The 15,626-nt window shown below is 40.1% G+C and overlaps 1 protein-coding gene across 4 annotated transcripts in view; it reads right to left on the bottom strand.

Moving 5' to 3' along the window:
- Positions 1–14,431, bottom strand: part of EDA (ectodysplasin A) — a 441,701-nt gene extending 427,270 nt beyond the window's left edge. For all 4 annotated transcript variants that reach the window (XM_028842414.2, XM_028842415.2, XM_028842416.2 and 1 more), the window contains exon 1: positions 13,706–14,431. In XM_028842414.2, coding sequence (XP_028698247.1) covers positions 13,706–14,101 — 396 coding nt within the window. In that variant the 5' untranslated portion in view covers positions 14,102–14,431. The remainder of the gene's footprint in view (positions 1–13,705) is intronic.
- Between the last annotated feature and the right edge of the window lie 1,195 nt (positions 14,432–15,626).

Here is a 15,626-nt window from a genome sequence, read left to right as displayed (position 1 = left end):
TAGCAGGTGGGAGGCAGACTTTGTGAATGAATAGGTAAAGTCAGGGGCTGAGAAGAAAATGGGTTAACTGGAAATGTAAGAGTGTAGTTTATGAAACAGTAGTAGTACTTGGTCTTATGTTTTGAACTGTGAATCACATTTCTCCTAGAAATTAAATGCTAGAATTCTAGCATTTAATATTCATATGCAAACACATAAAAACACAAGTCAGTCCCTCCATTTTCTCCCCCTCCCCTTCCTTCACTCCCTCAGACAGACAAACACAGACATGTACATAACCACAACCTGGGCTTTTCCCTAAACCTTTATTATTTGGAACACCAGCATATTTTGTGCCATACAAGACAAACAGAGAGAGTCCTGACCTTAAGGGCTTTCCCACATTTACACCTTTAAATGAGTTATTGTTAAAAATACAAACAAGAAGGTTAGGGAACTTTGATATACAATGGGGGTGTATGGGGTTTGTGACTTGAAAAGAAACTTGGGTATGGAGCCTCTCGTGACCTGGCATGTGAGTTAGAATCTAAAAGCCAAGAAGTTGAGGTACCTTCAGTATTCAGGGAGAAATGAATTCCAAAAGCATTTTGAAGGTAAGGACTTGCTGTGTTGAGGAAATCAAGAGGTATATACCAGGTCAAAGTGGAATATTAATACTTGTTATGTGGAAGGCTTTTAAAGATCTGAAGGAGGGAAAGGAACTGAGGAAGGAAACTCTAGAATCTAATAAACCTTCTGTGAGGGTGCTTGACCTTAAGCAGGGCTCTAAAAGGAAAGAAGCCCTAGTGATAGACTCCATTAATAATCACCAGATCCTTAAGGTAGCATGATAATCCTCACAATCAATGTGTACAACTATATTTTAGAGTCCAATATTAGGGGGAATGTTTCAATACCTTAAGATTCACTTTGGTATTTAACTAAAAGAGTACAGTTAGCATTGTAGGTATAAGAGCTATAAAGGAATGTAACACTCAGTATCTTCAAAAACCTTCACATCTAGTTAAGGAAACAAGAGCACCTACAACATAGCACAGTGTGGAATGAGGAATTTAGGGTGCTGGGATGGATAGATGGGCAAGGAAGAATGCACCCAAGAGTTAAGGTTTAAGTTGAGCTTTGAAGGACCTGGAGGGGTCCAAGAGACAGGTTGGAGGAAAGAACATTCTTCTTTGGGGGAACAGGTAAACGAAGGCCAGAATGCAAGAGGCCTGTCAGTCTGGATAAAACAAGGTTCAGACAGAGAATAAAAAGAAGAGTGGCAGAGTAGTTTAAAACCAATTGCAAAGGGGCTTAGAAGGCCAGTTTAAGAAGTTTGAACTTTATTCTACAGGCAGTAGGGAGATAACAAGGTTTCTGATGAGGAAGTGACATGACAAAATAGCTCTGGAAGAAAAATAATCTAGCTGAGGTGTATAGATGGACTAGAGAACAAAGCAACTCTCAGCTACACAACCACTGTAGGAGTGAGGTAATAAGGAGCTGAGAAAGAGTCACAGATTTTCTTTGTTGGGAGGCACCTTGAAGATCATCTAAGCCAAATACAGCCAGAGTGATAGCAGTGGGACTAGAAAGAAAGGGAGTGATGCAAGAGACATCATGAACACTGTAAATCAACATCACAAAGTAGGAATCAACTTAACAATTGATTGCTAAATATAGGTAGCAAGGACAAGGGAGAAGTAAAAATATAATGCCTTCCAAGTTTTATGCGTAAGTGATTGAGAGCATGAAACCAGGGTTTACTTTTGTAAAATTTGGTGTGTGTGGTGGGAAGGAGAGGAATGAAGATAAGTTCAGTTTAGCTTACTAAACTTGAGATGTCAGCTGGGAATCCAAACAGAAACAAGCTGCACCAAAGGATTTGTCTAATGTCATTAAGGACGAAGTAAGTTTGTACTCCTTCATTGGTTCTGTTAGCTGAATCTGTCTTGAGGATACAATCCCCCCACTAGCATTATCTTATACCAAACAGGGACTCAATGGAGTGGGGGTTGAGTCGAAAGAACTCCTGAAATCTACTCTTCGCCCTTCTTTCCCTCAGTCTGACTAGTTGTGGCAGGTATTAAGGTCCATCCTTACAGAAGAAACCCTCAGAGTTTCCCCAACTTAAGCATTTAGACTACATAGCAAAAGTGCTTTTGCAGCATGCAATTTTTCTAGGCACAGAGCCTTGTGGATTGATCCAAAACTCTTACTCATGTTCAAGCTTTCATTGTCCTTGTAGGCCACTGGTGTGGCAGGATGAAGTAACAATAACAATCCACAAACCACAGAATAAAATTGAGAAGTAATTTCTTTTTGAAAATCAATTTCATTGTGGCTGTTTGGTTTAAATCCCTGCTATATGCCATCACGCCAATAAAAACTACTCTTCATCTCTGAAGTGCAGGTCCACTGACAGGTGGATATACATGGAGAAAATTACTCAACAGCCTATTATTTTAAAGTGGTTTCAGCAGCTAGCAGCAAGCGAAGTCCCCGGGAAGCCACAAGAGACAGGAAACCACCCTCTTTCTTGGCTATTCCAAGCACACAGCACTATCACCTGGCTGAGGAAATGGCAACTGAAATCTAATCCCTCTCCCCCCAGAGTTTATGAATTGATTTTCCAAATGGTATTTCACAGTGGTGTTCATTAAGCATTCACTACCACCCAAGCTCATGGTCTAGTGGCCTTCCAAAGTAGCTTCAGTAACATAGGTGATACAGACCTAACAATCTGTAACAGGGAAGCTGAAGTTAGGCATGGGGAACCAAATTTCATCTTCTTTATGCTTTTATTTCTTCCTTTAGAGCAGGAAGTTCTCAAATGGAGATGAGCATCAGCATCACCTGAAAACCCTTTTTATAAACTATATATGCCCATGGTCTCACTCTACAGACTCTAATGATGTATGTCTGGGTGTGCCCAGGGACGTGCATATCTTGAAAAAGTTCTCCAGGTAAGACTACTATGCATCCCTGGTTAAGAACCACTACCACGGATGATCTGTATGATATATTTTAACCCGACAATTCTGAAAAAATTCTAAGTAGGATCTGGGAATAGCTAGTTAGCTATTTCTATCAGAGAGAATAAGAGTAAGAGACAGAGAGAGAGAGGCAGGGAGGCAGAAAGGGAGAGGGATGTAGAGAGGAAAAAAGGGAAAGAGAGGAAGAGAGAGATGATTCTGGGCCAAGCTTCTTGATTACTGCCCACTCTAGTGCAAGTACCTACTGGGCCCCACATGCACCCTAGGTTCTGACCATACTAAGCCATTCACAATTCCATAAATCACAGAGTCTCACTTTGCAGTGCTTGGCAAAATCACCCATAGAGCTTTATTAAATTATATATGACTAGACTTCCATCCTTGAAGCTTCTGATTCAATTGATTCTACATTGGGACCCTGGACACATCTGTTAGAGGGAGAAATATCTGAAGTAAATGGAACAGCCTTGAAGATTCTCTTCCTCTAAAGATAGGTATCATTCAGAAACAACCAACGCCCCTTACACATTTATTCACCATGTTCTATGTGCCAGACACTTAAAAAAAATAACTACTTTATATAGATATAATTCACATACTGTAGAATTCATCCATTTTAAGTGTACAATTCAGTAATTTCTAGTAACTTTACAAATTGTGTAACTTCATGATATCTCTTGCATCATTTTCTTTACTTCTAGTTCCACTGCTATAACCCTGGCTGTGGTGAACCAGTTTTAGAGTATTTTCATCCCCAAGAAGTGCCCTTATGCTCATATTTAGTTAATCCTAATTCCTACCCCCTGCCCCAGGCATCCACTAATCTAATTTTTGTCTCTATATATTTGCCTATTCTGGACATTTCATATAAATGGAATCATACAATGTGGTTTTCTTGTGACTAAATTCCTTCACTTAGCATAATATATTTGAGGCTCAGCCATGTTGTAACATTATTCATAATTCATTCCTTTTAATGGCTGAAAAATATTGCATTGTATAGAATATTATATCACATTATACCACATCAGACATTTGAGCTGTTTTACTTTTTGACTATTATTAATAATGCTGCTATGAACATTCAATGTAGAGGCTTTTGTGTGAACATATGTTTTCAATTATCTTAGGTATATGCCTAGGAGTGGAATTGCTGGGTCATATTGTAACTCTATGTTAACCTATGGAGGAACTGACAAACTGTTTTACAAAACAGCTGAATCATTTTACATTTCCACTAGCAATGTATGAGAGTTCCCATTTCTCCACATCTCCACTTCTTATTGTCTTTTTCATTATAGCCAGTCTAGTGGGTGTGAAATGGTATCTCACTGTGGTTTTAATTTAAATTTCTGTAATGCAAAACGATGTTGAACATGTTTTCATGTATTTATTTAGCCATTTGTGCATCTTCATTTGCGGTAAAATATCTGTTCATATCTTTTGCCCATTTTTTTGTTTGGTTTTTCTTATTATTACATTCCAAGAGTCCTTTGTAAATTCCTTTGAATATAAGTTATTTACCAGATATGTGTTTTCCAAAGATTTTCTCCTAGTCTGTTGCATTTCTTTTCATTTTTCAAGGTTTTCTTTTGGAAAAAAAAAAAGTTTCTTTCCAAAACGGTTCATTTCTTTTTTAGACTATGTGTTTGGTGTCATATCTAATAAATCTTTGCTCTCAAAGATATTAAAGATTTTCTATGTTTTCTTCTAAACATTTTATTGTTTTGGTACTTACATTTAAGCCTATGATCCATTTTAAGTTCATTTTTGGGGTATGGTCTCTAGTGAGTATCTAAGTTCATCTTTTTTGCACGTGGATATCCAATTTTCCCAACACCATTTATTGAACAGGTTATCTTTTCCCCCCAACTAATCATCTTGGTACTTTTGTCAAAAATCAATTGATTATAAATGTAAGAGTTTATTTTTGACCTCTCAATCCTATTCCATTGATCTATATGCCTGTCCTTATGCCAGAACCACACTGTCTTGATAATAGTAGCTTCATACAAACTAGGTTTTCTTATTCCTGGATGTACCATGTTCTCTTTGATCTCCAGGCCTTTGCACTTGCTGTTCCTACTGCCTAAAACAGTCTTATCCTAGATAATTCTTACTTACTTTTTAGGTTTAAGCTCAGAAGATGCTTTGTCAAGAACATGTTCCTTGATTTCAAAAGTCATGGTCAGGTACTCCTCCTTAGTGCTTTAGATTATCCTATGATTAACCCTACCATTGCTTTATGAAATTGTATTATATGTGCCTGTTTACTTGTCTGTATGCTCCACAATGGCAGGAATCCCCTCTAATCTGTTCAATAGCTGCTTCTCCATTGTTTTGTACAGTGCATGATACATAGGAGGTGATCAATAAATATTTGTTGAAGAAATGATAAGCTGATTCTGCTTCTAGTAATGGAAGCAAAAGTAATTTGGGCTAAATTTCCTGCTTAAAAAAACACAAGAATATTGGGGCAAGATATAAATGATACACGTTTCAAGATATCTGAGATCTAATAAAGTAATGCAATATTATAAAGCCAAAATGCAGGATAAAAAGAAAACTGAGAGAGGCTGTTTTTCTCCTAAGGTCATTGGCTGATATAGTAGAGTCAGCTGAGAGAGAGAGAGAGAGAGAGAGGAGCTTCTGACAGACTCATGAAGCTACAAGAACAAAAGTTGGAATTGAGGACCCTTCAAAGAGGGAGAACTCCCAAGGGAAAAAAAAAGCCCAAGCCTTGGATTTCAACTTAGAAGGCATAAATACTAAAAGGAAGGGTAAGTCAACCTTCACTTGGATTGAAGAGCCGCTTTAAATTATCTCAGTCTCATATTGAATTAAGGAGATGTGAGATTGCTAGTGTCTCTAACCATGTGCCAGAAGTGAGTATAAATCCTTTCTAGATAAAGATAAAAATAACTGAGGCCTCAAACCATCTCTACTATAATTTTTCATATATAATGCCTACCATTCAATCAAAACTAACCAGGAGAAAGGCAAAGTGATAGAAAATTAAGACAAACAATAGATAATAGAAACACACCCTCAAGGATTGAAATAATGAGTAATCAAATGAAAATTTTCACATAATTATGGTCAGTATGTTAAAAGATAGTTGATTGTGAATTTTGGCAGAGAACCAAACACTATTTTATAAAAAGAACCAAATGAAAACTCTAAAATTAAAAAAAAAAAATGACAAATTATATTAAGAACTCAATGAGCGAGTTTAGAGGGAGTTTAGACAAAGCTGAAGACAGAATTAATGAATTGGAAGTTAAGTCACAGGAAAATACCCAGAATGTAAGATTATAAAAATATGCATCCATGTGTTCTAGGATGTCTGTGATTTCATGTTTTACATGTAAATCTTTGTTCCATCTGGAATTCATTTTAGTATAAGAGGTGAGATAAGGATCCAGTTTTACTTGTCTTTTTTTTAAACCCCCAAAATGGCAAGTCAGTAAATCCCAATACCACTTATTGAATTAATCTACCTTTCATGGGAGCCCTTTAAATAGAAACTTCTCCATTGCACATTTTAAATGGTTCAGTTGATACAAGTTCTATATATGGTTCATAAAATTCCTATTTAAAATGTAGTTCTGGAATCAGCTATATGATTGCAAACAGTTATCTAACCCCTCTGGGTCTGTTTCTCCACATGTAAAAATAGAGACGGCAGTATCTACCTTGCATTGTTCTTGTGAAGATTTTTTTTAAATAAAGTATGTAGAGGCAACCGTCTCAAAAAGAAAAAAAAATACCCAGAATGAAGTATAGAGAGAAAAAAAAGGATAGAATATAGAGAAAAGTATGTAACAGACATAAAGGATGCTGAGAAAATGTCTAAAACAGGTTTGCTATGATCTGAATGTTTGTGTTCCCCCCAAAATTCATATGTTGAAATATCATCACCAATGTGATGGTATTTGATGAGGCTTTTAGGGGGCAATTAAATAATGAGGGCAGAGTCCTTGTAAATGAGATTAGTTTCCTTTTAAAATAGGTCCAAGGAAGTGCATTTATCCCTTCCACCACGTGAGGATACAGCAAGAGTGTGTCATTCTATGGATCAGGAAGAAGGCACTCACCAAACACCAAATCTGCTGGGCATGTTCATGGATTGGAAAACTGAATACCATAAAATGATGAGTTCCCCCTAAATTGATTTTTGGATTCACTGCAATCCCAATAAAAATCCCAGCACGTTTCTTTTTTTTTCTTTTTTGTGCAACATGACAAGCTGATTCTAAATGCAAAGGGCCAAGAATATCCAAGATACTTTTAAATAAGAGGAACAAGGTAAAAGGACTTGCTTTACCAGATAATAATAAAGTCCAGTGATTAAGATTGTGGTAGCGATGCAATGACAAAGAGACCAACAGAATAGAATAAACAGTTCAGAAACAATCTTGCACATATACAGGCACCTGATTTATGACAAAGGTGATGCTGTAGAGGACTGGGGGAAAGATGGTCCTTATAATTAATGGTACTGGATCAGCTGGATATCTATATTTTTTAAAATGAAGCTGTTTCTGTATCTTAGCATACACAAAAATTGATTTCAAGTGGAGTATAGACCTAAATGTAAATGTCAAAAACATAAAGCCTCTAGAAGATAATATGGGAGAATATCTACAATTTCAAGGTAAGAAAATATTTCTTAAATGGGACATAGAAAACGCTACCCATAAAGGAAAATACTGAAAAATTAAACACATTAAAATTAAAAACTTCTGTTCATCAAAGGATACCATAAAGAAAGGTAAATCACAGATTTGGGAATGGCTTACAACATAAAAAATACAAAAATAGTTCATATTCAGAGTATATAAAGAATCCCTACAAATCTATAAGAAAAGGACAGACAAATTAATAGAAAAATGGGCAAAAAACTTGTATAGGCACTTCAGAGAAGATATGCAAATGCATAATAAACATGAAAAGGAGCACAACCTCATCAGTCTTCTGAGAAATGCCAATTAAAATCACCGGATATTACTACAAAGCCACCCACCAGAATGGCTACGTTTAAAAAGACTGGCAATACCAAGGGTTAGTAAGAATATGAAACAACTGAAATTCTCATGCATTGCTGGCAAGAATGTAAACTGATACAATAACTTTAAAAAACTGTCATTATCAATAATGTCAAAAATATGCATCCCCTATGACCCAGCAACTCCAATCCTAGGTATACAAGCAATAGAAATTCAAGCATATGTAACCAAAAGACATGTATAATAATATCCACAACATCAGCATCCATAATAGCCCCAGACTGGAAACAATCCACAAATTCATTAAAAATAGGGTAAATAAACTGTGGTATATTCAAGCAATGAAATAATATACAAAAATACAAACAAATGGCTGGGCATGGTGGTTCACACCTGTAATCCCAGCACTTTGGTACACTGAGGTGGGAGTATAGCTTGAGGCCAGGAGTTTAAGACTAGCCTGGGCAACATATAGAGATCCTGTCTCTATAAAAAAATTAAAAATGAGCCAGGCATGGTGGCATGTGCCCGTGGTCCCAGCTACTCAGAAAGCTGAGGTTGGAAGACCGCTTGCGCCTGGGAGGTCATGGCTGCAGTGAGCCATGATCATGCCACTGCACTCCAACCTGGGTGACAGAGCAAGACCCTGTCTCACACACAAAAAAAATACAAATAAAAAATTACAGCCACATGCAGCAACCTGAACGGATGTCACAAAAACAGTATTGACAAAAAACTCCAGATCCAAAAGAATACACACTGTTTTATTTCATTTATATAAAGTTCAAAATGAACAAAACTAATGAACTAATCCAACTAGCACTATGTCAGGCACTGTGGAGAAAGATAAAAAAACTAATCTATGGTGTTAGAACTTGAGAGAGTGAGGAGGATATACTGATAACAATAGGATATAAGTAGGAGTTGTGGAATATAATAATGTTCTATTTCTTGACCTGGGTGCTGGTGACATGAGTATATTCACTTTGTAATGATTCATAAAACTGTACAAATATTATTTATATACTTTTCTGTGTATGAGTTATACTTCAATAGAAAAGATTTTTAATAAAAGAAAGAAATGAAATGAAAAGCTAAGTCCTGAGTATTTACAGAGGAGTCAGATAAAATGGTCCTCTACAGGCAAGGTAGTTTCTCTTGGTAATGTTCTTGGGAATTAAATGGCTTCAGAGGTTCTCTACTACAAAGAGATCTTCTCTATAAGGTAGTTACAGATAAATTACAGATTATTTTTTCACAAGATCTAAGACAGAAAGAAAGATATGAGACCTAAAAGCAAATAAAACAAAACATCAAACAATATATTACAGGAAGCTTTTTGTACCATCTTAGAGAGAAGATGTGAAACTGGGAGACTGACCACATGGTTAAGGCCCTTCTCCATTTCACTTTCTAATTATTCTAGAAATCAGTGAAACATTGCCAGTGGAACTATTTACTCACCTAAGCATAGCTGACAGGTCACAGGCTTAGCAAGACCTGAGGAAAACAGGCCTGTTACAGAAAGAGAAAATGTCTTTGTTTTACATAAACACGTCCATAGTCCCAAAAGAATATTCAACTCAACAAGTATTTGAGTACAGTAATTGTAACTAGCACTGTGTCAGGCATTATGGAGAAAGACAAAAATGAAGGCGGATTTCTAAGGAGCTCTAATGTAAAGACATAAAATGTATTTAAAAACAACAACAGCAATAACAACTAAAGAATGATTCTAAGCAGGATATGGTGGCTGGGTTGCAGCAGAGTTAGTGAGAGAGAAAATGGGATGGGAATAATGAAGCAAGTTGATCAAAAGTTCTGTATTTAAACCCACAGTAAATGTATTTTATCTAGATCCCACCTCCATTAAAAAAAAAAAAATCCTTGGATTTATTCATTGTGCTCACCTTGAATCACCTCAAATGATTCCTAGTTATGTTCTTGATCAAAAAGCCTTAACACAGGTAATGTCAACTCTGGATACACTAATGGTCTATCTAGTTATGTCAAGCAACGTTTTGTAGAACTTTAAGGTTGACATCTATGACATCACCTCAAATAATTAGGAACATACTCCAAATAGCCCTACAGTTTTAAGTAAATCCGTATTGATCTACCCATAATTTTGACTATTACTTGAGACAATGAGTTGAATAAGATACTACCTTTATTTGCCTCCTCTTGAAAATAATTTTTCAAACATTAAAAAGTATCTAATACTTAACATTGTGTCTGGCAAAGCAGGCTTTCTATTTATTGAACTGGATTGTTAAGTTACATGAATATATTAACCATATTCATCTCGCTCATGGTTTGGTAGACTTTGATCATATTCCTCCTTCAGCCTCTTTCTATCCAGACTGAGAAAAAAACTAGAAAATCCCTTCATCCTTTTGATCAATTTAATGGGGTTTCTGAGGACTTTTATCAGCTGTTAGGCTTTTCTTGAGGAGCAGTCACCGGAATTTCCTGTCTGATTGTAGAAGCAAATCTGCTTTTGATCTTGTACATGGAAAAAATAAGTGTTTTGTAAGTGTTTTGTTGTTTTTGACACCCTTCCTGATGATACCCACTACATTCTTGGCCTTTGAGGACCACAATCACAACTGGAGCAACATCTCCACAGAATGATCAACACTGATTTTTAGTTTGTTACGCTGACAATCATATTACTGTATATTGTCCTAATTCAGACACAAATGAGATATCCCTTGCTCTTGAGATAATCTCCACCAACTATCCAGACAAATCTCAGCTACTTGGCTGCTCCAGCTGAAGGAGATGATTGATTACAGAAGGTCTGATGTGACTCTCTCACTTTATCATCAGCAAGTGTGCCCCTACCGGGGAGACTTTTCTAACATTTCACATGGAGAAATGTGCTCATCTCTCTGCTCTGTATCCTACCTGCCCTAACTTCCTTGTGTGCCCTGCTTAAAAAGTTTTTAAATTGAGAGATGATATGCACACATCTACAGTGATTTCCAGGTCCCTTTCTTGAGTCATAACTGAGAGCCCAGAGCCCATCATCTCATAAGAATGAATAGGTTTACTTTTGCCTACCTGCATGAAGTGTCTCTGACTGTTCTGCCCACTTGGTCTCATGAAAGCTTCCTGCAGTTTACTGTCATCAGCTTGCCTTCACTCCTTGCAGATAAACTAGTAAGAAACCTGAATGTACTGCCCGTTGAAGGATGTATATTTTTATCTTTCTTCCTCTCCATCCAAGATTTGCTGTAACAGCAGTTGTTTGTGTTGAAAAACTAAAATATAAAAATATGACCTACGTGGCCAAATCCCACAAGGCTGTTTACTTCCTTATTTACCGAATCAGAATCTGTCAGCACAATGTAGAATTCTGAGTGTCAGCAGATACTGAAAATTAAATGTCCCTGTAAAGCCAGCAGAGGGTGCACCAGGGCACTAGAAATTTTACCCAAGCTTGTAGCAGTATTAATTTAATACCCAATCAACTTTTTAAAAAACTTATTTTTGTATACTAAAACTAATATACAAGATAAGATACACAAGTTGAATAACTTAAACTTAAGTTGAATTTGGGCTAAAATTCCTTCAAAGTATACTCCAAATCTGAAAGTGAAGTTCAGGAAGAATAAGGAATACATGGTTAAACTTACTGTGGTCAAAATACAGGTACAGTAGAACAAAATGATGCAGATCTGAGTGCTCTACTTTGCAAAAGTTCTAATATGGAGCTCCATCTTGCTCCCTCGCAAAAGGTCCCAGGAGGTAGTTGAGGGAATGAGCACTGAACTAGGAGTTAAGAGAGCAACTATCATCCCAGTTTTGACTCTAGTTATGTGACCTTGGGCAAGTCACTTTCCCATTAGGGCCTATGTTTCCCAAGGGAATCAAACAAAATGGACTCATATAAGCCCTTCATAACTCTAGGAAACTGATTCCAACTGATGTCAACAAATGTAAAGAGCTAGTATCCTTGCTTCTATTGCTCAAAAATATTAAAACAGAAAGAATAAAGGACAGAAGGTAGGAAGCTGTGTTTAAACCTAGAGAGAACTATTTTAGTGCCACACAAAGGGAGGTAACTAAATGCCATTACACACCTGTAAGAGTTTCATGCCATCACAGAAGCCCTAGAGTACAGCTGTTCTGCTAATCCCCAGTCTATAAAAGCGGCTCTGTCCATCCTGAATGCCAAAAAGTCTTGGCCAACATTTGACTAAAGAAGTTTAATTTTTTCATCTTTTCACAGAATATCAATGTTCAGCTGCTAAATATTTCTACTGGGCATTGGGGTGTGGGGGGAGTGGCAGTAGATAAATAAAAGGAGTCAGAATCCTAGTTAATTATCGTTTAGCTACAATGTTTAAAGTTTCAAGTATGAGAAGCATGTCTGCTGATTCTCTTCTTTGATAAGCGGTTATATAAATTGGAGTGTGCTAGTAAGACATTTTAAGGCTCAAGGCAACTTTACAACGGACATCTTTTTTGTTGTTGTTGTTGTTTTTTTTTTTTTTTTTAAAGTATCAGTCCTAACATTACACTATGATCATGAATGTGATGTCTCTATCAAGTGTACCACTTTAGATGGGAGGTCAAAGTGGCACAAATAATGTTTACAGAGTTGTGACAATGACTCTGGATGTGGAAGTAAATATAGAAGGCTTGGGTCCCTCACCTCAAGGAACTTATTTGTACAACTTGCTCTCTTCCCTAAGAGGTACAATTTTACTATTATTCTTTAGCCACCTCAAAAGGATCCTTGGATGCTTCTCCTAAGTTTCACATATGGCAACGAAGACAATATTTACATTAAGTGAACTAAATTTACTTGAATAAAGAGCTAGAAAGAGTGGAAAACAAACGCCAAAGCTAATAGTTTGCTAATAAGGGCACAAACACCATAAAGGCTGCAAAAACAAACAAAACAAAACTGCTCTTGGGGGACTAGTCCTGAGTAATTATTCCACTGGCAGATTCCTGTTCTCAAGCTAGCAGTAGCAAAAGCGCTTCCCACCCACCCTTCCCACCGCACACCTACCCCGCTTAAGAATCAGAACCGGCATGCAAAGGGTGAGTTTTATTTCCATAGATTTTTAAAATTGCTGTTCAGAAGTTGTCTAGCAAGACGGCATATTTCTACCAGAATTCCTCAGGGGCGCTGATCCTCACTAGAACGCTGAGGACAATCAGTCTCAAATTGCAGGTAAGTGTGAACAAGCCCACGTTCTGGTCAGCGCACAAGGACCCGCGCTGAAAATGCGGTTAAAAGTTGTTTCAACAGGCGGGCGTGGAGCAGTTATTACAGCTGTTTACAGCTCCAACTCCAAAGGGGAGCCTGCTGGTTCTGGCATCAGCTCTAGACACGAAAAAACAAGCACCGCGGGCAGAGAACCTCATCACGAGCAGAAGGGCCAAGCCGTTAGTCGGCCGGGGGGCAGCGCAGGCACCTCCTCGACGGGAGCTTCGCCAACTTTTCTCCAGGCAGCCCGCAGCCAGGGGCCGCGGGCGCGCGCTAGACTTTCCAAGTCAAGGGGTCCCCAGGGAGTCCAGATTGGGCCAGGGACCGAAGACAACCTGCCCTGGGCAACCTCTCCCCTGCTCGCCTGGTCCCTCCCTGGTCCTGCCCTCTAAATTGGCTCGAGGTGGCAGAGTGCCCCCAGGCCCCTGTGGCGGAGGGCCCTCGCCCTACCCGCGAGGGGAGGGGGCCGCCGCCGCCCCTACTAGGTGACTCACCTGGTGCCCGTCCTGGGAGTCAGAGGGGAGTGCAGCTTCTCCCGGTTCCAACGGCTGCTGCTGAGGTGACGGCTGCCCAAGGTGAGTGGTGATGGGGCTGTCAGGGTCGAGGCCACCGAGGCTGCTTAGGGTGCCAGAGGTGCCAGGGGTGCCCGAGCCGCCAAGGCGGGACTCGGCTCCCCGTTCCCGCCGCAACTCCCAGCGCAACTCTAGGTAGCAGCACAACGTCAGCAGGTGGAGGGCCAGCGAGAGGCCAAAGAAACCCAGGAAGAGCAGGCAACTGTTCCCTTCGCCCGCCCGGGCAGGGGCCCCGCGACACCCGCAGCCCTGGCTCCCTCGCTCCCGTGGCGCTGCCGCAGGCAGGAGTTCCCTGCGCTCCACCTCCGGGTAGCCCATGGCCTCCGGAGACACCCACTCTCTTGAGGCCCGGGAGCCGCTGCGTCTGCCTCAGCCGTTCACGACCTCTGACAGGCGGCTACTGTCCTGCCATCGGCTGGGGGCTGCAGGGACCCGTTCCTGCGCGACGGTGGCTGGGCGGGACGGAGCAGGGAGCAGCCGCATGTGCAGCTCCACTCCGAGGGGTGGGAAAGGGAGGAGGAGGGGCGGGAGAGAGGGACGGCTCGGCCCGCCGAGGGAATGAAGGAGGAGGTCCCGGCCGACCCCGCCCCATCCCTCAAGCGGCTGCCGGGACGCCCAACCACGGGGCCGCCAAGCCTCGGCGCCCCGCCCCGTGCCGTTCCAACCGGGCGTCCAGCCGCGGGGCGGGGCCTGGGGGCGTGAGGGTTCGCCTCTGTCTGGCCGCCCCACCCAGCTCTTCCCGCTTGCCCCGTCCCAGTTGGTGACTGGCGCCGTCGTTCATCCCTGGGCTCCGCCCCAGTTTAACCCTATATCACCAGTACGGGGAGGAAAAGAGGGGGAGGCTACGAATTTGGGAACCTTGGAAAGAAAGTAGAGCAAAGAAAAGGAGGCAGAAACTAGCATTAATAGAAATGTTCGCAATTAACTGCAGTTGTTAATAACATCATCCAGTACTTATCTGTTGCTTCCAATCTTCAAAGCGTTTAACAGACGTTAAACTAATTAAAACAGCTCCGGGTTTGGAATGAAACCATGCCTGCTGTGTTTGCAATTCAATGGCTCGCCCGAAGAAAAGGAGACCCAGGAGCCTGGGAACTATGGGAATGGGTGGGACTCAAGCAGCCTCACTCCTGGAGTGACTCTGAAGGCTCAATCTAAGTAACAGAGAAGCCGACCCATGCCAAGCGGAACTGAAATGATGTTGTCCCATGAAGGGTAAAACAGTCTCCTAGGATTTCTTAATTAATTCAACAAATATCTATTGATACAATGCAGAAAATGCTGTATGAGAGCATCCACAGCCAGAATAGATTTCTACCACTGCAGCAGTTTTGATTGGAGAACATACGCCTTCAGTGAGTAGATAGGGAAACCGAGGGCCAGAATGAAGTGGATTTTTACAAGGGTGGTCCACAGAATGGTCAGACACTACTGGCATCTTTATTTACAGGCAACTGTTCTGGCCTCTCCACCCCTCCCATCCTTCTCCTGGAGTACTCCCTGGGGGAAGTTCAACAAGTCAGCCAAATGTTCCAGATGTACACTGCTGCAACTGCAGCATCTTCAACAGCTGCACCAATCAGAAACGGGTTCAGAGAAAGAAAAAAAAAAGTGGCAAATGGCAGAACAATAGACCCTGAAATGAAGGATGGAAAGGATTAGTTAAATCAAGAGTCACAATTGACAAGAGTTACTAGTCTGAGATTATAGAAAGTGAAATGACTACAGCAGGGGAAGCATGTACACTTCATAGTCACTACGCACTCTCATTCCATGTTATTAATTGAGTAATGAATAATTAACAATTTCATTGACTTGAGTGTCATCATGGAGGCTCAGCAAT

The sequence above is a fragment of the Macaca mulatta genome, chromosome X, assembly GCF_049350105.2.
Source record: "Macaca mulatta isolate MMU2019108-1 chromosome X, T2T-MMU8v2.0, whole genome shotgun sequence".
NCBI classification, from domain to species: domain Eukaryota; kingdom Metazoa; phylum Chordata; class Mammalia; order Primates; family Cercopithecidae; genus Macaca; species Macaca mulatta.
This window is presented reverse-complemented; position numbering and strand designations above follow the sequence as displayed.